This window comes from Peromyscus leucopus, chromosome 9 (assembly GCF_004664715.2).
Source record: "Peromyscus leucopus breed LL Stock chromosome 9, UCI_PerLeu_2.1, whole genome shotgun sequence".
In the NCBI taxonomy this organism is placed as follows: Eukaryota; Metazoa; Chordata; class Mammalia; order Rodentia; family Cricetidae; genus Peromyscus; species Peromyscus leucopus.
The window spans coordinates 67,035,775-67,054,109 of NC_051070.1; the positions used below are offsets into that span (position 1 = coordinate 67,035,775).

The following is an 18,335-nucleotide window of genomic DNA, read 5'->3' on the forward strand; positions in this document are numbered from 1 at the left end:
GTAGACCATGCTGGCCTTGAACTCAGAGATCCGCCTGTCTTGAGGCCTCCCGAGTGCTGGGATTAAAGGTGTGCACCACCACTGCCCAGCTTATATCTGATATAGTAATTGCAATTTGCATAAGTTTTTATCTGATTTTTAAACAGCCTCAGTTATATATCTCAGACTGACCTGGAACTCGGGATCCTCTGACCTTGGTCTTGTGTGTACTGAAGTACAGGGTTATGCTACTGAGAGGGCTTGTGGAAGCTTTCCATTGGAACTCTCTTTAAGATTGTTTTCCTGTTATTTGCGTTTGTGCATGAGTGTCTGTGTTGGTATATGAAGTGAGCGTGGGTACCCTCTAAAGCCAAAGGCTAGAAGGGAGGATGAAACTTGAGTTACAGGCCATAGTGAGCTGCCTGCCATGGGTGCAAGGAACTGAACTGAACCTGGGTCTTCTGTAAGAGCAGTACATGTACAGATGATGACCTCTCTTTTTAAAAAAAATATATTTATTTTTTATATTATGTGCGTTGGTGTTTTGCCATGGGTGTTGGGTACCCTGGAACTGGAGTTACAGACAGTTGGTGGGTGCTGGGAATGAACCCAGGTCCTCTGGAAGAGCACTCAGTTCTCTTAAATGCCCCAACATTCAGAATTTTATTCTTGATGTGGATTTAGTATATAGAGAAAATTGTTTATAATTTGTTATATTTTTAGGACAGATACTTGAATATGTAAGTGGCTCCAAGAGAAGGGTAAATGCAAGATACTAATGAGGCACAAAAATTTTCTTAGAATTAATGTTAAGGAGGCAGAGGCAGGCAGATCTCTTGTGATTTCATGGCTAGCCTGGTCTATAGTATGAGTTCCAGGACAGGCTCCAAAGCTACACAGAGAAAGCCTATCTCAAAAAAAAAACCAAACCAAAACAACAACAAAACACAAACAAAAAGAGAATTAATGTTAAATATTTAGTACATACTGCAAATATAAACATATTTACTTAAAATCGTTTTATTTATTTTTTTCTATTCATTCATTCATTTATTTGTTTGTTTATTTATTTTTTGATTTTTTGAGACAGGGTTTCTCTGTGTAGTTTTGCGCCTTTCCTGAAACTCACTTGGTAGCCCAGGCTGGCCTCAGAACTCACAGAAATCCATCTGGCTCTGCCTCCCGAGTGCTGGGATTAAAGGCATGCGCCACTACCGCCCAGCTAGTTATTATTTTATTTATGGGGTTTTGCCTGCATGTATGCCTGAAGCAGGCATTGGATCCCCTGGGACTGGAGTAGTGAACTGCCATGTGGGTGCCAGGAATTAAACCAGGGTCTTCTGGAAGAACAACCAGTGCCATTAACCATTGAGCTGTCTCTCCAGCCCTAAATACATTTACTTACCTTTAAATGAAGAGAAACAACTTCTCTTGTATAATTTTTTTTTTTTTTTTTTTTTTTTTTTGGAGACAGGGTCTATGCAACTCTGGCTGGCATAGACTTACCCTATAGACTAGCTTGGCATCAATCTCTCAGGCCCACCTACCTCTACCACCTGAGAGTCAAGGGTTAAAAGTGTGCACCACCACAACAGGCTATTTATATATTTTTGAGGTAGAGTCTCACTCTGTAGCCCAGGTTGGCCAGTAACTCATTATGTAGCCTAAGTTAGCCTTGATCTTCTGGCAGTTCTCCGCTTTAGTCTCCTGGGCACTGGGTTTGCAGCTGTAAGCCAACATATCTGGCTTCATCTCATTTAAGAATAATTTCTGGAATTATAAAGTGGGAAATGGGGGCTGGAGAGATGGCTCTCCATTTAAGAGCATTAACTGCTCCTCCAGAGGTCCTGAATTTAATTTCCAGCAACCACATGGTGGCTAATAACTGTCAATGGGATTCGATGCCCTCTTCTGGCATGCAGAGGTACATACAGATTAGAACACTCATATACATAAAATACATAAATAAATAAGTCTTAAAAAAAGGAAATGAACAGGCTACTCTTTGTTCTTTTAGGACATATTCCTGTAAACTGGGCTTGGTGGCACACACCTTTAATCCTAGCTCTGTGGAGGCGGAGATGGGAGGATCTCTGTGGGTTCCAGGCTAGTATTGTCTACACAGCAAGTTCCAGGACAGTCAGGACTAAATAGACAGACCCTGCCTCAAAAAAAAAAAAAAAAAAAAAAAAGAAAAAAAAAAGAAATATGTACTCTTCTAAACCTGACACCCAATATTTTTTGTGTAGGAATAGGAAGACCTGTTCATTGAAAACTAGGAGTTAGCTTATAGAAATTTGAATTTTTAGGTAATTTTACAGTATAATCTGAATTCTGTGAATATTAGGTAAGAGTATAAATTTTAAATGTTGCTCAAGTATATTTTTCAGTTGGAATATATATATATAATTGTGTACTAGATGTGAATATAAATATTGGTATGCAGTGACTTATGAGTATCGATGGTAGAATAGTTATAAAACAGCAATAGGAATTGTGCCTGGTTTGTGTTTCTAGATCTTTCCCACCTCACCTTTTTAGGAGAGACAGGGTTGTGTGTAGCCAGCCTTCATAGTGTTGAGATTATAGTTGTCACCAATGTCCCTCTCTGGAAGTACTTTTAAAAATGTATTAATTAAGCCGGGCGGTGGTGACGCATGCCTTTAATCCCAGCACTTGGGAGGCAGAGGCAGGCGGATCTCTGTGAGTTCGAGGCCAGCCTGGGCTACCAAATAAGTTCCAGGAAAGGCGCAAAGCTACACAGAGAAACCCTGTCTTGAAAAACCAAAAAAGAAAAAAAAAAAAGTATTATTTTCAACTTTATTTTTATTTTATGTGTGTTTGTGTTTGCCTGCATGTATGTGTCCACCATGTGTGTGCCTGGTGGCTGTAGAGGACAGAAGAAGACATTGGATCCCCTGTAGCTGGCATTATAGATCGTACAAGCCATCATGTAGGTGCTGGGAACCAAATCCAGATCCTCTGCAAGAGCAAGTGTTCCTAACTGCTGAGCCATCTTTCCAGCTCCTAGAAATACTTTATAGAAAGTGTTTTAGGGGGTGGGGATTTAGCTCAGTGGTGGAGCGTTTGGCAAGGCCCTGGGTTCGGTCCTCAGCTCCGGAAAGAAAAGAAGAAAGTTTTTGTTCCTTCTGCTTGTTTATATGTGTGTATGTGTACCCAACAGCATACATGTGGCATGAGAGGACAACCTTTAGGAGACATTTCTCTCCTTCCACAATGTGAGTCCCAGGGATATAGTTTAGGTTGTCAGGCTTGAAAGCAAGTATCTTTACCTGCTGATCAATTTTCATAGCATTTGGTAATATTTATTTATTTTTGGAGGTAGGGTCTCACTATATAACCCTGTGTAGCCTGAAACACAGAAATCTGCCTTTCTTCCCCTCCCAAGAGTATTGAGATTAAAGATGTCATGTCCAGCCTTAATTTGGTTGTATTTTTTTGAGACAGCATTTCTCTGTGTAACCATCCTTGCTGTCCTGGAGCCCATTCTGTAGACTAGGCTAGCCTTAAACTCTCAGAGATCCACCTACTTCTGCCTTCCAAGGGCTGGGATTAAAGGCATGCACCACCACCGGCCGCTTGGCTAATTTGGTAATCTTTGATACACAAATTTCTTTTATATTTCTGTTTGAGATAGGGACCAGTATAGATCAACTTGGCTTCCAGTTCACCCTGTAGTGCAGGATGATCTTGATTTCCTGAGGGTCCTCTTGTATGACATTTTCTGGGGAACTATGAGCAAACATCTCCTTACCCTAGGTTTCAGTTTTGTTTATATGTCTTAAGGTGTGCCTGAATGTATGAGTATGTCTGTGCATCATGTGTGTGCAGTGCCCATGGAGGCCAGAAGAGGGAGTCAGACTCCCCTGGGCCTGGAGTCATAGATAGTTGTGAGCTGCCTCAGTGGTGTTGGGAATTGATTCCAGGTCCTCTGAAAGAATGCCAGTGCTTTTATCCACTGAGCCATCTCTCCAGCCCTTTACCTCCTGTTTATTTAAAAAACAAACTGTGTGCACAGTCACGCATGCACACACATAAAACTATACAGGTTATGGGAGTAGGTTTTCTCCTTCTACCTTTTGAGTTCTGGGCATTACACTCAGGTTGTCTGGCTTGGAAGCATGAGCCTTTACCCGCTGAGCCATTTACTCACCCAGCTCCAGCAAGCAGGACTTAAAAAAGATACTAAAATGTCCTTACTGCATAAACATTTTGTTCCAAACGTGAAAAATGTAGTTACCAAAAGCAAAAATGTACTTGATTTGTCCAGGTGTGCTCTTGATGGTGCATTATTATAACACTCGTGAGGCAGAGACAGATGGATCTCTGTGAGTTTGAGGCCAGAATGGTCTACATACTATGTTTCAAGACAGCTAGGGCTCTGTAGAGAGACCCTATGTCAAAAAAACAAAAACAAACAAACAAAATGTACTTGATGTAAAATTGAGACACGGATGGCCTCCTCCAAATGAAATGACAGAACTTGTGACTTCATGGATGGGTCAGTGAGTCCAAACAGGAGTTGCCCTCTGGAAACATTCTTTAGTTTTAGAGTTCTTTCCAACCCACGTTAATGTTCTTACTGCCGAACATTTCCCTTTGCTCCCAAGCTTTTTAGTATAAAGAAATTTTGGTAGAGTTGCAAATGTTCTCATACTCACCATGTAGATTTTACAATGAAGTTTGCCAAAGTTTTAATATCTATTGCCTCTTCACCAGTTTATGACCTTTAATATTCCAGCTCGCTTGCCATTAATTAGAGTTCAGTTTAGGATACTTGTATGTATGTGTATGTACACACAGTGAAAGGCTTTTTTGGTTTGGTTTTTGGTGTTTGAGGATTGAACCGAGGGCCTTCTGCATGTATGGGTAAGTAGTCTGCTACTGAGCTTAATCCCTAGCCTCTAAAAACACACATTTTTCACAAGTGGAATGAATATATCTGATTAATATAAATCCTTATGTAAAAGTAGAGAACATGATTATTGTCTTCAAGAATTTTCCTTTTGGCCAGACGGTATTAGCACACGCCTTTAATCCCAGCACTCGGGAGGCAGAGCCAGGCAGATCTCTGTGAGTTTAAGGCCAGCCTGGTCCCAGAGCAAGAGCCGAGACAGGCACCAAAATTACACAGAGAAACCCTGTCTTTGGGGGTGGAGGGTGATTTTCCTCATGTTCTTTCTGTCTCCAATTCCCTGGTAGCATTTTTTTTTTCGAGACAGGGTTTCTCTGTGTAGCTTTGCGCCTTTCCTGGGACTCACTTGGTAGCCCAGGCTGGCCTTGAACTCACAGGGATCCGCCTGCCTCTGCCTCCCGAGTGCTGGGACTAAAGGCGTGGGCCACCACCGCCTGGCTTCCCTGGTAGCATTTTAATTTAGTGCTCCTAGGTTATATTACACATTGAATAACAAAGTACTTGCTTTTTTTTTTTTTAAAGATATTTTTGTTTCCTGCTATTAGTACTGTTGAATTAAAATAAAAGCAAGGTGTGTGTGTGTGTGTGTGTGTGTGTGTGTGTGTATGGTGCTGGGAGATTGAAATGAGGCCTTCTCATATGCTAAGCAAGTGTTCTCCCACTGAGCTTATCTCAGCTTTCTAAAAAAAATTAGATTACTTATTATCAATTATTGATTGATTGATTGTTTTTCAAGACAGAGTTTGTGATCCTCTTGCTTCAGCCTCTTGAGTAGTAGGGATTACAGACATGTACCACTGAGACAAGGTACAAATGTTTTGGTATCTCTGAATAGATTGGCTTCATTTGCGTTTTTTTTATAAAAATAGTTTTATAGATAGGATTTTGCAGAAGAACTAATTTTTAGACTGTAAACATTTATCTACTTTTAGGGAGAATTTTTTTTTTTTTAACATTCATTTGTGTTTTGGGCATGTAAACATTGTGCAGGTGTAAATGTTACAACTTGTAGGAGTTAGTTCTGGGGATTGAACTCAGGTTATCAGGCTTGGTGGTATTACCTTTACCTACAGGGCCATCTTAGTGGCCTTTCTTTTCTTTTCTTTTTTTAAAAATAAGTTTGTTTTATTTTACATCCTGGCCCCAGTTTCCCTTCCATCCTGTCCTCCTAGTATGTTCCTTGTGTAGATACGTTTCTTATATTAAATCTTATATTAATTTAATTATTTACTGGTGGTTCTTCTTGGAGAATTTCCAGAGCCCAGTGAAGAACATTTCTATTAAATTTACCATTTATTCATTATATATACTTACCTTGTACCAAACAAGTGAAATCTCCGAGTAGGAGGAAGTTTCTCTCTTTCAATTTTTTTTTTTTTTTTTTTTTTTTTTTTTTTTTTTTTTTTAGGGATTTTTGAGATAGGGTTTCTCCATGTAGCTTTAGAGCCTGTCCTGGAACTCACTTTGTAGACCAGGCTAGCCTTGAACTCAAAGAGATTCTCGCCTGGCTCTGCCTCCTGAGTGCTGGGATTAAAGGCATGCTCCACTGCCCAGCATTTTTTTTTTAAAGATTTAGTTATTATGTATACAGTATTCTGCCTGCATGTATGCCTGCATGCCAGGAGAGGGCACCAGATCTCATTGTAGATGGTTGTGAGCCATCATGGGAATTGAACTCAGGACCTCTGCAAGAGCAGCCAGTGCTCTTAACCTCTGAGCCATCTCTCCAGCCCTCTCTTTTATTTTTTTGCTAGATTTATTTATTTATTTATTAATTACAGTAGTAGCACAGATATGGAGGTCAAAGAACACCTTTGGGAATCTGTTCTCTTCTACCTTTTGTGGGTCCTGGGGATCAAATATCAGTCATTTGCTTGGTGACAAATGCCTTTACTTGCTGAATCATCTTACTGGCCTAGTGTTTTGAGAGATAGGATGTCATTGAGAATCAAGTAACAAGTAATTTGTGGACTGTAACAGTTCTTTCCTTTCTGGTAAGAAGTGTGTAGCCAGGCGGTGGTGGCTAATGGAATCCCAGCACTCAGGAGGTAGAGGCAGGTAGATGTCTGGGTTTGAGGCCAGCCTGCCTACAGAGCGAGTTAGTTTCAGGATAACCAGGGATATACAGACCCTGTCTTGAAAAAACAACAAAAACAAAAAACCCCGACAAGACCTAATGTTAGTGTTTGCAGATGATGTAGATTAGGCTGGCAATGGGAATTTGATGTTGTATCAACCAGGCATTGGAGCACATGCTTGTATCTCAGCACTCACAAAGTAGAAGCAGGGATGGTGCTAGAAGGGGCAGCTTTGAGGCCAGCCTAGACTCCATAGGGAGACTCCAAAAAACAAAGCCCGTAAAGAAATGAATCAATCGACCAATCTCAAAAATCCTGAGGTGTATATAAAGAATTATTGTTTTCATGGTAGTTCTTGAAACTGATACTTATTCTCAACAATAACTTTTCTTTCTTTCTTTCTTTCTTTCTTTCTTTCTTTCTTTCTTTCTTTCTTTCTTTCTTTCTTTCTTTTTTCTTCTTTTTCTTTTTTTCTTTCTTTCTTCTCTCTCTCTTCTCTCTTCTCTCCTCTTCCTCTCCTCCCTCCCTCCCCCTCCCTCCCCCTCCCTCCTCCCTCCCTCTCTCTCTCTCTTTCTTTTTTTTTTTTTTTTTTTTTGACAGGTTTCTCTGTATGCCTGGTTGTCCTGGAACTCATTTTGTAAGCCAGACTGGCCTTGAACTCAGTGATTGGCCTGCCTCTGCCTCCCAAATGCTGGGATCAAAGGTGTGCAACATAGACACACACACACATACATACCCTCGCTGACTTTTTTTTTTTAAGCTTAAAATGTTTACAATGGTGTTTTGAATAACCTAGTAAAAGGCATGTGATGCCAAAGTTAAAGATAAAAGAGACCTTATTATCTGTTTCCCAGTGTTACTCAGTCTCCTTAGAACCAAGCCTATTCTAATTTTTTTTTTTGTTATACAACTTTAAAAAAATGACTTTTCCTCTTAAAAAGGAATCCAGAACACTGGCTGAGATTGCAAAAGCAGAGCTGGATGGCACCATACTGAAGAGCAGACCTCTCCGAATTCGCTTTGCTACACATGGAGCAGCTCTCACGGTCAAGAACCTTTCTCCAGTTGTTTCCAATGAGCTGCTGGAGCAAGCATTTTCCCAGTTTGGTCCAGTAGAGAAAGCTGTTGTGGTTGTGGATGACCGTGGTAGAGCTACAGGAAAAGGTTTTGTAGAATTCGCAGCGAAGCCTCCTGCTCGAAAGGCTCTGGAGAGATGTGGTGATGGGGCCTTCTTGCTAACAACGTAAGTGTTAACTATCTTGTCCTCTGTCCAGTTACATACGGGCTGTGTCTGTCGGAATTCTGATGTTGGCTTGTTTGTTTTGTATAGTGTATTAATTTTTTTCAAACAAGGTTTTGCTGTCTAGCTCTGGATGGCTCAGCGCTCGCTATGGAGACAGGCTGGCCTCCAGCTTGTGAGTGATTAAAGGTGGGCATGCACCACCAGGCCTGGCTTTTTAAAAAAAAACAACAAGTTTGTTGTTGTTTTTGATCTAGTCTGTAGATGTTGGCCCCAGACTTGCCGCAGTCCTTCCGCCTCAGCCTCCTGAGTGCTGGGTTTATAAGTAAGTGTGTGCCACTACCGTGGTTTGTTCTGGAGTAATACTTCTCCTTGTAATTAATTATATCATGTTTGCATATGGTAAGTAGATATTTCAATACTTTTAATTTTTGTGTGTGTAATCACTGGGAGTCATATAAGAAATTTGAAGCTTTAAGAAATTTTAGCTTTCTTGAGGTATAATTTTCTTACATAAAAAAACCATCTTGTTTTAAATGTGGAACCCAATGAATTTTTTGATTTTTTTTTTTTTTTCTTTTCTTTTTTTTTTTCTGAGACAGGGTTTCTCTGTGTAGCTTTGCGCCTTTCCTGGGACTCACTTGGTAGTCCAGGCTGGCCTCGAACTCACAGAGATCCGCCTGCCTCTGCCTCCCGAGTGCTGGGATTAAAGGCGTGTGCCACCACCGCCCGAATTTTTTGATTTTTGTTTTGGGCACAGAGTCTTAACTTGCTTTGTGATCTAGGCTGGCCTGGAACTCTCCGTATATATAGCAAACCTTGAATTTGTAATCCTCCTTACTGTGATTCCCAAGCATTATAATTAAAGGCATGTGTGGTGGCTGGCTGGCTCAATAGGTATGTTTTTTGTTGTTATTTTGAGATACAGTCTTGCTGTGTAGACCAGGTTGGCTTCAACCTCACTCTGTAGCTGGGGATGACTTAGAACTCATTTTAGTGTCTGGGATTACAAGGTGTGCGTGTCCATGCCCAGTCAGACTGTTCTACAGTGGTCATATCTCTCTCATTCCTCATTCTCACCAGCAATGAATGACAACTTCATATTTCAGTGGAGGTTAAATTAGATTTTATTTCTGATAATTAAGGTTGAGCATCTTTTTGTGTGCTTTTTTTGGTCACTTATATCTCCTCATGAAGTATGTGAAAATTTTTGCCCCCCACTCTTTTTTTTTTAAGTTAGGTGGTTTGTTTCTCTTCCCGAATTACATAATCTAGATACACATCAGTATTGTAAATATTTCTTTTAGTTTGTGACTTACATTCTTATTTTGTTTTGAAACAAGATCTCACTGTGTACTCTTTATGTAGACCAGGTTAGCCTTGAACTAATAGAGATCTGGCTACCTCTGCAAGATTAAAATGTGTGCCACCATGTCTAACTTGTGGGTTATGCTTTGGGAAGGATGGGCAGTGCTGGGTATGGAGCCTAGGGCTTTGTACTTTGTAGACAAGCTCTCTACTTGAGCTGTCATAGTCTTGTAGTGTGCATTTTAATTTTCTTTTTAATTATTTATAATGATACTAAAGGACTGTTTTTAAATTGTTTTTCATTTTACATACCATCCCCTGTTCCCCCTCCCTATCCTTCTCTCACCCTCCACCTCCCCCCAGATGATTTATTTTTAAGTTTTACTTTTAAGTATGTGTATGTATTGATGCACATGACTGCAGTTGCCCTTATTGGCTAGAGGTGTCAGGTATCAGATTCCTCTTAACCTGGAGTTTTAGGGAGTTGGAAACTGCCGAATATGGCTGCTAGAAACTGAACTACTGTCTTTTGCAAGACCATTGTGTTCTTGTAACCACTGAGCCATCTCTTCAGAGCAGTGATTCTCAACCTGTGGATTGCAACCTCTTTGGGGGATCACATACCAGTAATCTTGCTTATCAGATATTTAATTTATGATTCATAACAGTAGCAGAATTACAGTTATGAAGTAGCAACAAAATAATTTTATGGTTGGGGGGGTCACCACAACATGAGTATTAAAGGACTGCAGTATTAGGAAGGTTGAGAACCTTCTGCTCTAGAGCCACATTTTAATTTTTAAATAGTGGTTTTCAAGGAACAGCAGTAGCCAGAGTTACTGGTGCTCATGAGCCATCTGATGGGGATTTTGGGAACTGAACTAGGGTCCTCTGGAAGAGCAGCAGTACATTTGCTTAAGTGCTGAGTCCTATCTCTACCTCTGATGACTTATTTAAACTGAGCATACACTATTTTCCACAATAAAATGTCTTTCAAGTTGCTAACAAACAATCATAACTCCAGGTTTGGTGTGTGTTGGTTGTCTTCTTCAGGAGTTAGCTACATTGTTTTTGAGACAAGGTCTCGCTGGGACCTGAGGCCCACTGCCATGATTAGCTGTACTAGCTGGCCAGTGAGCTCCAGGTGTACTCTTGTCTCGGCCTTTCCAACTCTGCAGTTACAGGTGCCTGCCCCACTTGGCTTTTTACATGGATGCTGGGGGTTGAGGTCAAATCCTCATTCTTGTGTAGCAAGCACAAGACTGAGCCATTTCCCTTGCCCGGTAACTCCAGGTTTAACATTGATTGGGCACTTGATTTATTTTTTTCGGTCAATTTATTTACATGTTTCCATATGTATTTTTTGTAAAAATGAATAAAATTAGCAAATGTCGCTATAAACCAAATTTAAATCAAGATTTAAAAACTTTTTCAATACCTGAGATGAAATTGAAGTTTTAAAAAAAGGTGAGATAATGAACAAGTAGTAGGTAAGCATAATGAAACCACAGATGCTAACATGTTAGCATATTTCCCATTAAAGATAAAATGGGACAGTCCCTTAAGTACTTACTCTGCACCACATATATTCCTCACTCTTTTTGTTATGTAATAGGATGATGGGACTTGTGACTGATCTTGGCTCATTTGTTCTGTGTCTGTTTAGGAACAACAAAAGGGAGAGTTGGGGGAACATTGTAAATTTTGTACTTGTCAGGTTCTGTTTCAGAAAGTTGTCCATCCCTTCTTCCCTAATGTTACCAGTTATCTAGTGCCCATATTCATGGTAAAGATTGAATTTATAGCCGGGCGGTGGTGGCGCACGCCTTTAATCCCAGCACTCGGGAGGCAGAGCCAGGCGGATCGCTGTGAGTTCGAGGCCAGCCTGGGCTACCAAGTGAGCTCCAGGAAAGGCGCAAAGCTACACAGAGAAACCCTGTCTCGAAAAACCAAAAAAAAAAAAAAAAAAAAAAGATTGCATTTATAGTGCCTGACATGCTTGGTTTATTTCCTCCCTTCTTCCCTCCTTTGTTCCCTCCTTCCTTCTTTCTTTTCTACAGGGTCTCACTACATAACCCTGGCTATCCTGGAATTTGCTACGTAGACCAGGCTGGGCTTGAACTCACAGATAACCACCTGGCTTGTGTCTTGTATCTGACATGTTTTAAAGTACAGAACTAACATTTCTTTCTGAACTTTATTCTCTCTTTTCTTTGGTTTCATGTAGTTTACCTTGTCATTTCTGAATTGTGTGATGTTTTGTGAGAGATGCTTAGTACATTTTCCTTCTTGAGTCTCTTATTTTTTTGGACGGGCCTAGAGAGATGGCTCAGCAGATAAGGGCACTTGCAACTCTTGCAGAAGACCGAGGTTCAGTTCCCACGTGCACATGGCAGCTCACAATCATCCCTAACACCAGTTCCAGGAAATCTGGTATCTTCTTTTTTTCCCTTTGAGACAGGGTTTCTCTGTGTAACAGTCCTGGTTGTCCTGGAACTCGATTTGTAGACCAGGCTGGCCTTGAACTCACTGAGATCCACCTACCTCTGCCTCCCAAGTGCTGGGATTAAAGGTGTGCGCCACCACTGCCCAGCAAAAAATCATTTCTTTTTTTTTTTTTTAATTTATTTTAACTTTATGAGCATTGGTGTGAAGTCATCAGATGCCCTGGAACTGGAGTTATAGATAGTTGTGAGCTGCCATGTGGGTGCTGGGAGTTGAACCTGGGTCCTTTGGAAGAACAACCAGTGCTCTTAATCCCTGAGCCATTTCTCCAGCCCTCAATGAATCACTTCTTAAAAGAAAGAATTTTCAACCTTTTTGCCCTCTTCTTTCTTAATTTTTTAATTTTATTTTATGTGTATGAGTGTTTTTCTGCATGTATGTCTGTACTGCATGTATGTGCCTGCCTGCTGCTGATGGAGCTAGAAAATGGAGTCAGATCTCTGTTGTGAGCCTCCATGTAGGTGCTAAGAATTCAGCCTGGGTTCTTGAGGAAAAGTGGCAGTGCTTTTTAACTGCTGAACCATCCTTCCAGCCCCCCCCCCAACACTTTTTTTTAAAGGGTTCTTCTGTAGTCTGCTTGCATTTAGTTTAAAATGACTTTGAACTTAGGTTTCTCCTACTTCTACTTCCTGAGTGCTGAGATTATAGGCACTACCATGTCTAATTTTATTCAGTTCAGGGCATGGAACCCAGGGCTTTATGTATAACAGGCAAGTAAGTACTCTTATCAGTTGAGCAATATCTCTAACCCATTTTACGTATTTTCTCTAGTTTCGGTTACACCTTGATGTTAACTGCTTGACTTGTATTTCTTAAAGCATCACTGTTCTAAAGGCAATATAGTTTTAACACTGCTTGCATGGTAATCAGTTGGTAGCAGACAAAATATAATATTGTATCATCTGTTCTGCTTACTTCACTCTTCCACTTAAGAGCATGGTAATGTAAGGAGGGTTTCTGGGCATATCTATCAGCATCCATTCCTGTCTCTTCCTCTTCAGTCCCTAATTTGTTCCTTGAGTGTCCTGTGGCTTCTACTTTTGTGTGTGCATGTGTGCGTGTGTGCATACGTGCGTGCATGTGACTGATGTAGGTCTCATTTTAGGGTTTAGGCTCATGTTTGTCTTATTTGATAGAAGGACAGAACCTTATGTAGCCCAAGTTGGCCTAGAACATGCCCTGTAGCTCAAGGATCACATGAATCCTGCTATCTGTACCTCAGAAAAATATGTGTACCACCACACTCAGTTTGTTTTGTTTTTCAAGATGAGGTTTCTCTGTGTAGTCCTGGCTCTCCTGGAATTCTCTGTGTAGACCAGGATGGCCTTGAACTTAGAGAAATCCACCTGCCTCTGCTTCCCAAGTGCTGGGATAAAAGGTGTGCACCACCACTGCTTGGCTAACTTTTTTTTTGAACAGAGGGAACATGGATTTATTAAGGAAGATTGAGAACTGTGGAGAGTGTGAGGGAGGATTTCCTATAATAGAGTTAAAAAATTATTTATGTAGGTGTTTTGTGTATGTCTGTGTATTGTGTGTGCAGTGCCTGAAGAAGCAGAAGGTGGTGTTGGATCCCCTAGAACTGGAGTTAATGACTGTGAGCTGCCATTTGGGTTCTGAGAATTGAACCTGGGTCCTCTGGAAGAATGGTAGCCAGTGCTCTTAACCACTGAGCCATCTCTCGAGCCACTGCTGTAGAATTTTTAAAGACTATTGAACAATATTGGTAGGCCCTGGAACACTGAAAAATAGGCAGTTATAGGTGTTGGAAGTGGTAGGAATTGGATGGTGAGGCCATATACATAAAATATGGATTTGATAATACCTTTCTGTGTGCTGGGATTGAACCCATAACCTCCTTCTTGGTTGTTTTGCTTGTTATTTGAGACAAGATCTCGCTTTGGTGCACACACACCTGGAACTCACTATGTAGCTAAGGCTGGCATTCAACTTGCCCTAACCTCTGTAGTGCTGGCATTACAAATGTAAGGTATTGTCTTAGTTTGGTTGCTGTTGCTTCAATAAAAAAGCTGTGATCGAAAGCAACTTGGAGAGAAAAGGTTTATTTCAGCTTCTAGTAGTCCGTCATAAAGAGAAGTCAGGAAGGAACTTGAGACAGGAATTGAAGCAGAGGGCATGGAAGAATGCTCTTTATTTGCTCTCTTAGTTCATTCAGTTTGCTTCTTTATACATCCCAGGACCATCTGCCCAGGGCTGGTACTACCCACAGTGGCCTGGGCCCTTATACATAATCAGGAAATGCCCACATGCTTGTCTGTAGACCAGTCTGATGGTATTTTCTTAGTTGAGATTCTGTATTAGTTATAAAACACTTATGACCAAGGTGACTTAGAAGAGTGAATTATATTTGGGTTTACAGTTCCAGGAAGAACTGAGTCCATGAGGGTAGAGTGAAGAAGGCTCAAGTGAGCTGCTTGAGCAAGAAGCTCACATCTGCAAGCAGCAGAGAGAGCAGACTGAGAATTGTGCAAGTTGTTAACTTTCAAACTCTCCAGTGATCTACTTCTAGCAAGGCCATACCTCCCAAGCTGCCCCAAACAGTGCTACCAGCTAGGGACCAAGTATTCAAATGCTGAAGACTGGAGGGGGGGAGTTCTCCTTTAAACCACCACAGATGACTCTAGCTTGTGTCAAGATGACAAAATAACTAACCAGCACAGCTACCATGCCTACCTATTTTGACCCAGATATTAAAAATTAATTAACTAATATTGTAGCAGGGTCTCACTGTGTTGCTCTGGCTATCATGGAACTCACTATGTAGACCAGGCTGGCCTCAAACTCACAAATCCTTCTGCCTCTGCCTCCCTGGTACTGAAATTATAGGCGTGCGCCACCACACCTGGGTTTATTTTCATCTGTGAATATGCATGATTCTTAGACATTTTCTTAACTGTGACATTTTTCAAGTAAATATTTTGATTATAAATTTTAGGAGAGAATGTTAATTGTAGTCATGAGATTAATTTTTATTATTGCCTTTATACTTATCTAGAACACCTCGTCCAGTCATTGTAGAACCCATGGAGCAGTTTGATGATGAAGATGGCTTACCAGAGAAACTAATGCAGAAAACACAACAATACCATAAGTAAGACTTGATTAAATTTTTTTTTTTTTTGTAGTGATTATTTTCTTTTGAGTCAGGGTTTCACTGTGTAGCCCTGGATGGACTGGAACTCACTGTGTAGACCAGGCTGGCTTCAAACTCAGAGACACCTGCCTGTCTGATTCAGGGCAGCTGGGATTAAATTTGTGTGTCACCATGCCTCTTATTTTTCTTTACTTTACTCTCCCACTCCCCAATTTGAGACAGGGCTTGAACTGACAGAGAACTGCCTGCCTCTGCATCTAGACTCCCCTCCTTTCTTATTCCCCAAATGCCCTTCCAGAACCAAATCCTGTGCTTTAATATCTTCTCTACTGACCTAAATTCCTAGTCCCTGTATATGATTCTTGTTAATTACCTCCTTTTGCTCTATAATAACTTTCTGCGTCAGTGCTTGGAATTTTGTTGCATCAGATCATCTTCCTTTTAATTCCAAGTAAAATGAAAATTCCAATTGTAAGGTTTCTATAGGTGAGATGAGAATTGTGTTACTATTAATACTTTTTGTTTTGTTTTGTTTTTTCGAGACAGGGTTTTTCTGTGTAGTCTTGAAGCCTATTCTGGAACTCTTTCTGTAGACCAGACTGGCCTTAAACTCAGAGATCCACCTGCCTCTCTGCCTTGCAAGTAGTGGGATTAAATACTTTTAAAAGAATCTACTCATAGCTGAGAGTGATTGAAAACTTCATCTGAATTTCAGGTGTATCCATAGCTCTTATTTATTTACTGTTTCCTTTTTTGAGACATGGTCTCTCTATGTAGCCATGATGGCCATGGAACATACTGTTGTAGACCATGTTGTCCTTGAACTCATATAGATCCTTCTGGCTTTGCCTCCTGAGTGCTAGGATTAAAGGCATGCACCACTAACCTTGGCCCATTTTTCATTTAGTCATTTGTTTTCTCATTTGTTGTTTGACTTTTGAAAGTATGTGTGTACATAGTTGTGTCCTAAATTATGTTATAATAGGAATTATGTTATATGTTTTAGATACAGCAGTTGACTAGTAATGTTTGATGTTTTATAATGGCACAGCTGTTAAATATATAACTACAGGTAGACTGAGTCAGTTTGTTATCTTTAGCCCAGCTACTTAACTTGGTAGATAACAACCTCCCCACCCCCAGGGCTGAACCCAGGGCATTGTGCTCTACCACTGAACTAAATCCCCAACCCCAACAAAATATTTTTATTACTAAGAATCTGATTCTAAGACTATTAACTTAGAACTCATTGGGTTTGTATGTTGCAGGTTTCATTATGTGTAGTAGTTGAATGAAAATGAGAAAGTCTTTATGGGAGGTAGTAATAATAACATAGGTTAGAATATTGCATTTTGTAAGTTTGAATCATGGTTTCATTATTAGTTGGGCGCTCTTGGGAAGTTTGATAAATTCATGTATATAGTATCTTTCATGATACTGTCATGAGACAATGTAGAATGAGTCACTGTTCAGACCATAAATGTTATAAATTTCCAATAAGTGATAGTTTTTATTATTCTCTGTTGTTGTTTACTTTTTAAGTATACATTTTTGTATGTTTTTAATGTTAATGTAGGGAAAGAGAACAGCCACCACGGTTTGCTCAACCTGGGACATTTGAATTTGAATATGCATCTCGATGGAAGGCTCTTGATGAAATGGAAAAGCAGCAGCGTGAACAGGTTGATAGAAACATCAGAGAAGCCAAAGAGAAGCTGGAGGCAGAGATGGAAGCAGCTAGACATGAACACCAATTAATGCTAATGAGGCAAGGTAAAAGAGATGTGCCACTGATTTGTATTAGAATTTTTTTGGGGGGGTTTCGAGACAGGGTTTCTCTGTGTAGCTTTGCGCTTTTCCTGGAACTCTCTCTGTAGCCTAGGCTGGCCTCAAACTCACAGAGATCCGCCTGGCTCTGCCTCCCGAGTGCTGGGATTAAAGGCGTGTGCCACCACTGCCCAGCCTTGTATTAGTATTTGGTTGTTAGTTGAGCTTTTGGATATAGGGTCTTTCTATGTAGACCAGGCTGTCCTTGAACTTACAGAGTTCTGCTTGTCTCTGCGTTCTGAGAGCTGTATATTAGTATTAACATGCCAATTGGAGTTCAGAAACAAGAGTTATAACTTAATATATTAAATTTTTTCCTGATAAGGTTTGTGGTTGTTTTAAAGACAGAGTCTTACCTGGTAACTCAGGTTCTTCTTGAACTCTTGATTATCATCTTGAGTATTGGGATTGTAGATGTGAGCTACAACTCCTGATGAGAACTCTTTTGAAAAGCAAGACATGTAGTGGGATAGAGTGTCTCTCATCCAGAAAGCTTGGGGACAGATTTGTTTCAGAGTTGGATTTCTGGGCTTTAGCTTTTCCAATTCAGGACGTTTATTCGGCTTGGGAACGTGTGAGGGAGCTGGAGAGGTGGCTCCGTGGTTAAGAGCACTGGCTGTTCTAGAGGTTCTAGGTTTGATTTCCAGCACCTGTATGGTACCCACAACTATCTATAACTCCAATCCAGGGGATCCGATACCCTTTTCTCTAGCTTCCTTGGGTATTTGAATGCACATACATAGTTCACAGACATACATCCAGGCAAAACCCCCTTACATGTACAAATAAGAAGGACAAAAGTGTTAGTAAGCTGGGTTTGTAGTTCAGTTATTGATTACATGCCTAGAATGCATGAAGCCCAGGGTTCTGTTTGAAGTGGAGTGGTTGGTGAATGTCTGTACTCCTAGGACTTGGGTGTTGGAAGCTGAAAAATGAAAAGTTCAAGGTTAGCCTTGGCTAGCAAGTTCCAGGACAGCCTGGGTTACTACATGAGACACTGAAAAAAAAATTTTTTTTAAAGTGTTTCCTATATGAGTAGTATTTCTGGAGGTAATTCAAATATTTACTTTTGTGGTAATCCAGATACCATTCTTTTGACAGAAAGGGAAGCATAGTAGACAATTTGGGATATAGTAGACAATATGGGATAAAGCCATACATAAATTTTTATTATTATTTTTTATTTTTTTGAGACATGGTTTCTCTCTGTAGCTATCATGGAACTCACTTTACAGGCCAGGCTGGCCTCAAATTCACAGAGATCTGCCTGCTTCTGCCTCTTGAGTATTGGGATTAAAGGTGTGTGCCACCACTTCCCAGCACCACATGTAAAATTTTGATAGAAAG

At 40.4% G+C, this 18,335-nt stretch overlaps 1 protein-coding gene across 2 annotated transcripts in view; it reads left to right on the forward strand.

Moving 5' to 3' along the window:
• Pspc1 (paraspeckle component 1) overlaps positions 1-18,335 on the forward strand; it is a 64,755-nt gene that overhangs the window by 1,556 nt on the left and 44,864 nt on the right. For both annotated transcript variants that reach the window (XM_028858133.2, XM_037208505.1), the window contains 3 exons: positions 7,935-8,236; positions 15,063-15,158; positions 16,738-16,934. In XM_028858133.2, the coding sequence (XP_028713966.1) occupies positions 7,935-8,236; positions 15,063-15,158; positions 16,738-16,934 (595 nt within the window). The remainder of the gene's footprint in view (positions 1-7,934; positions 8,237-15,062; positions 15,159-16,737; positions 16,935-18,335) is intronic.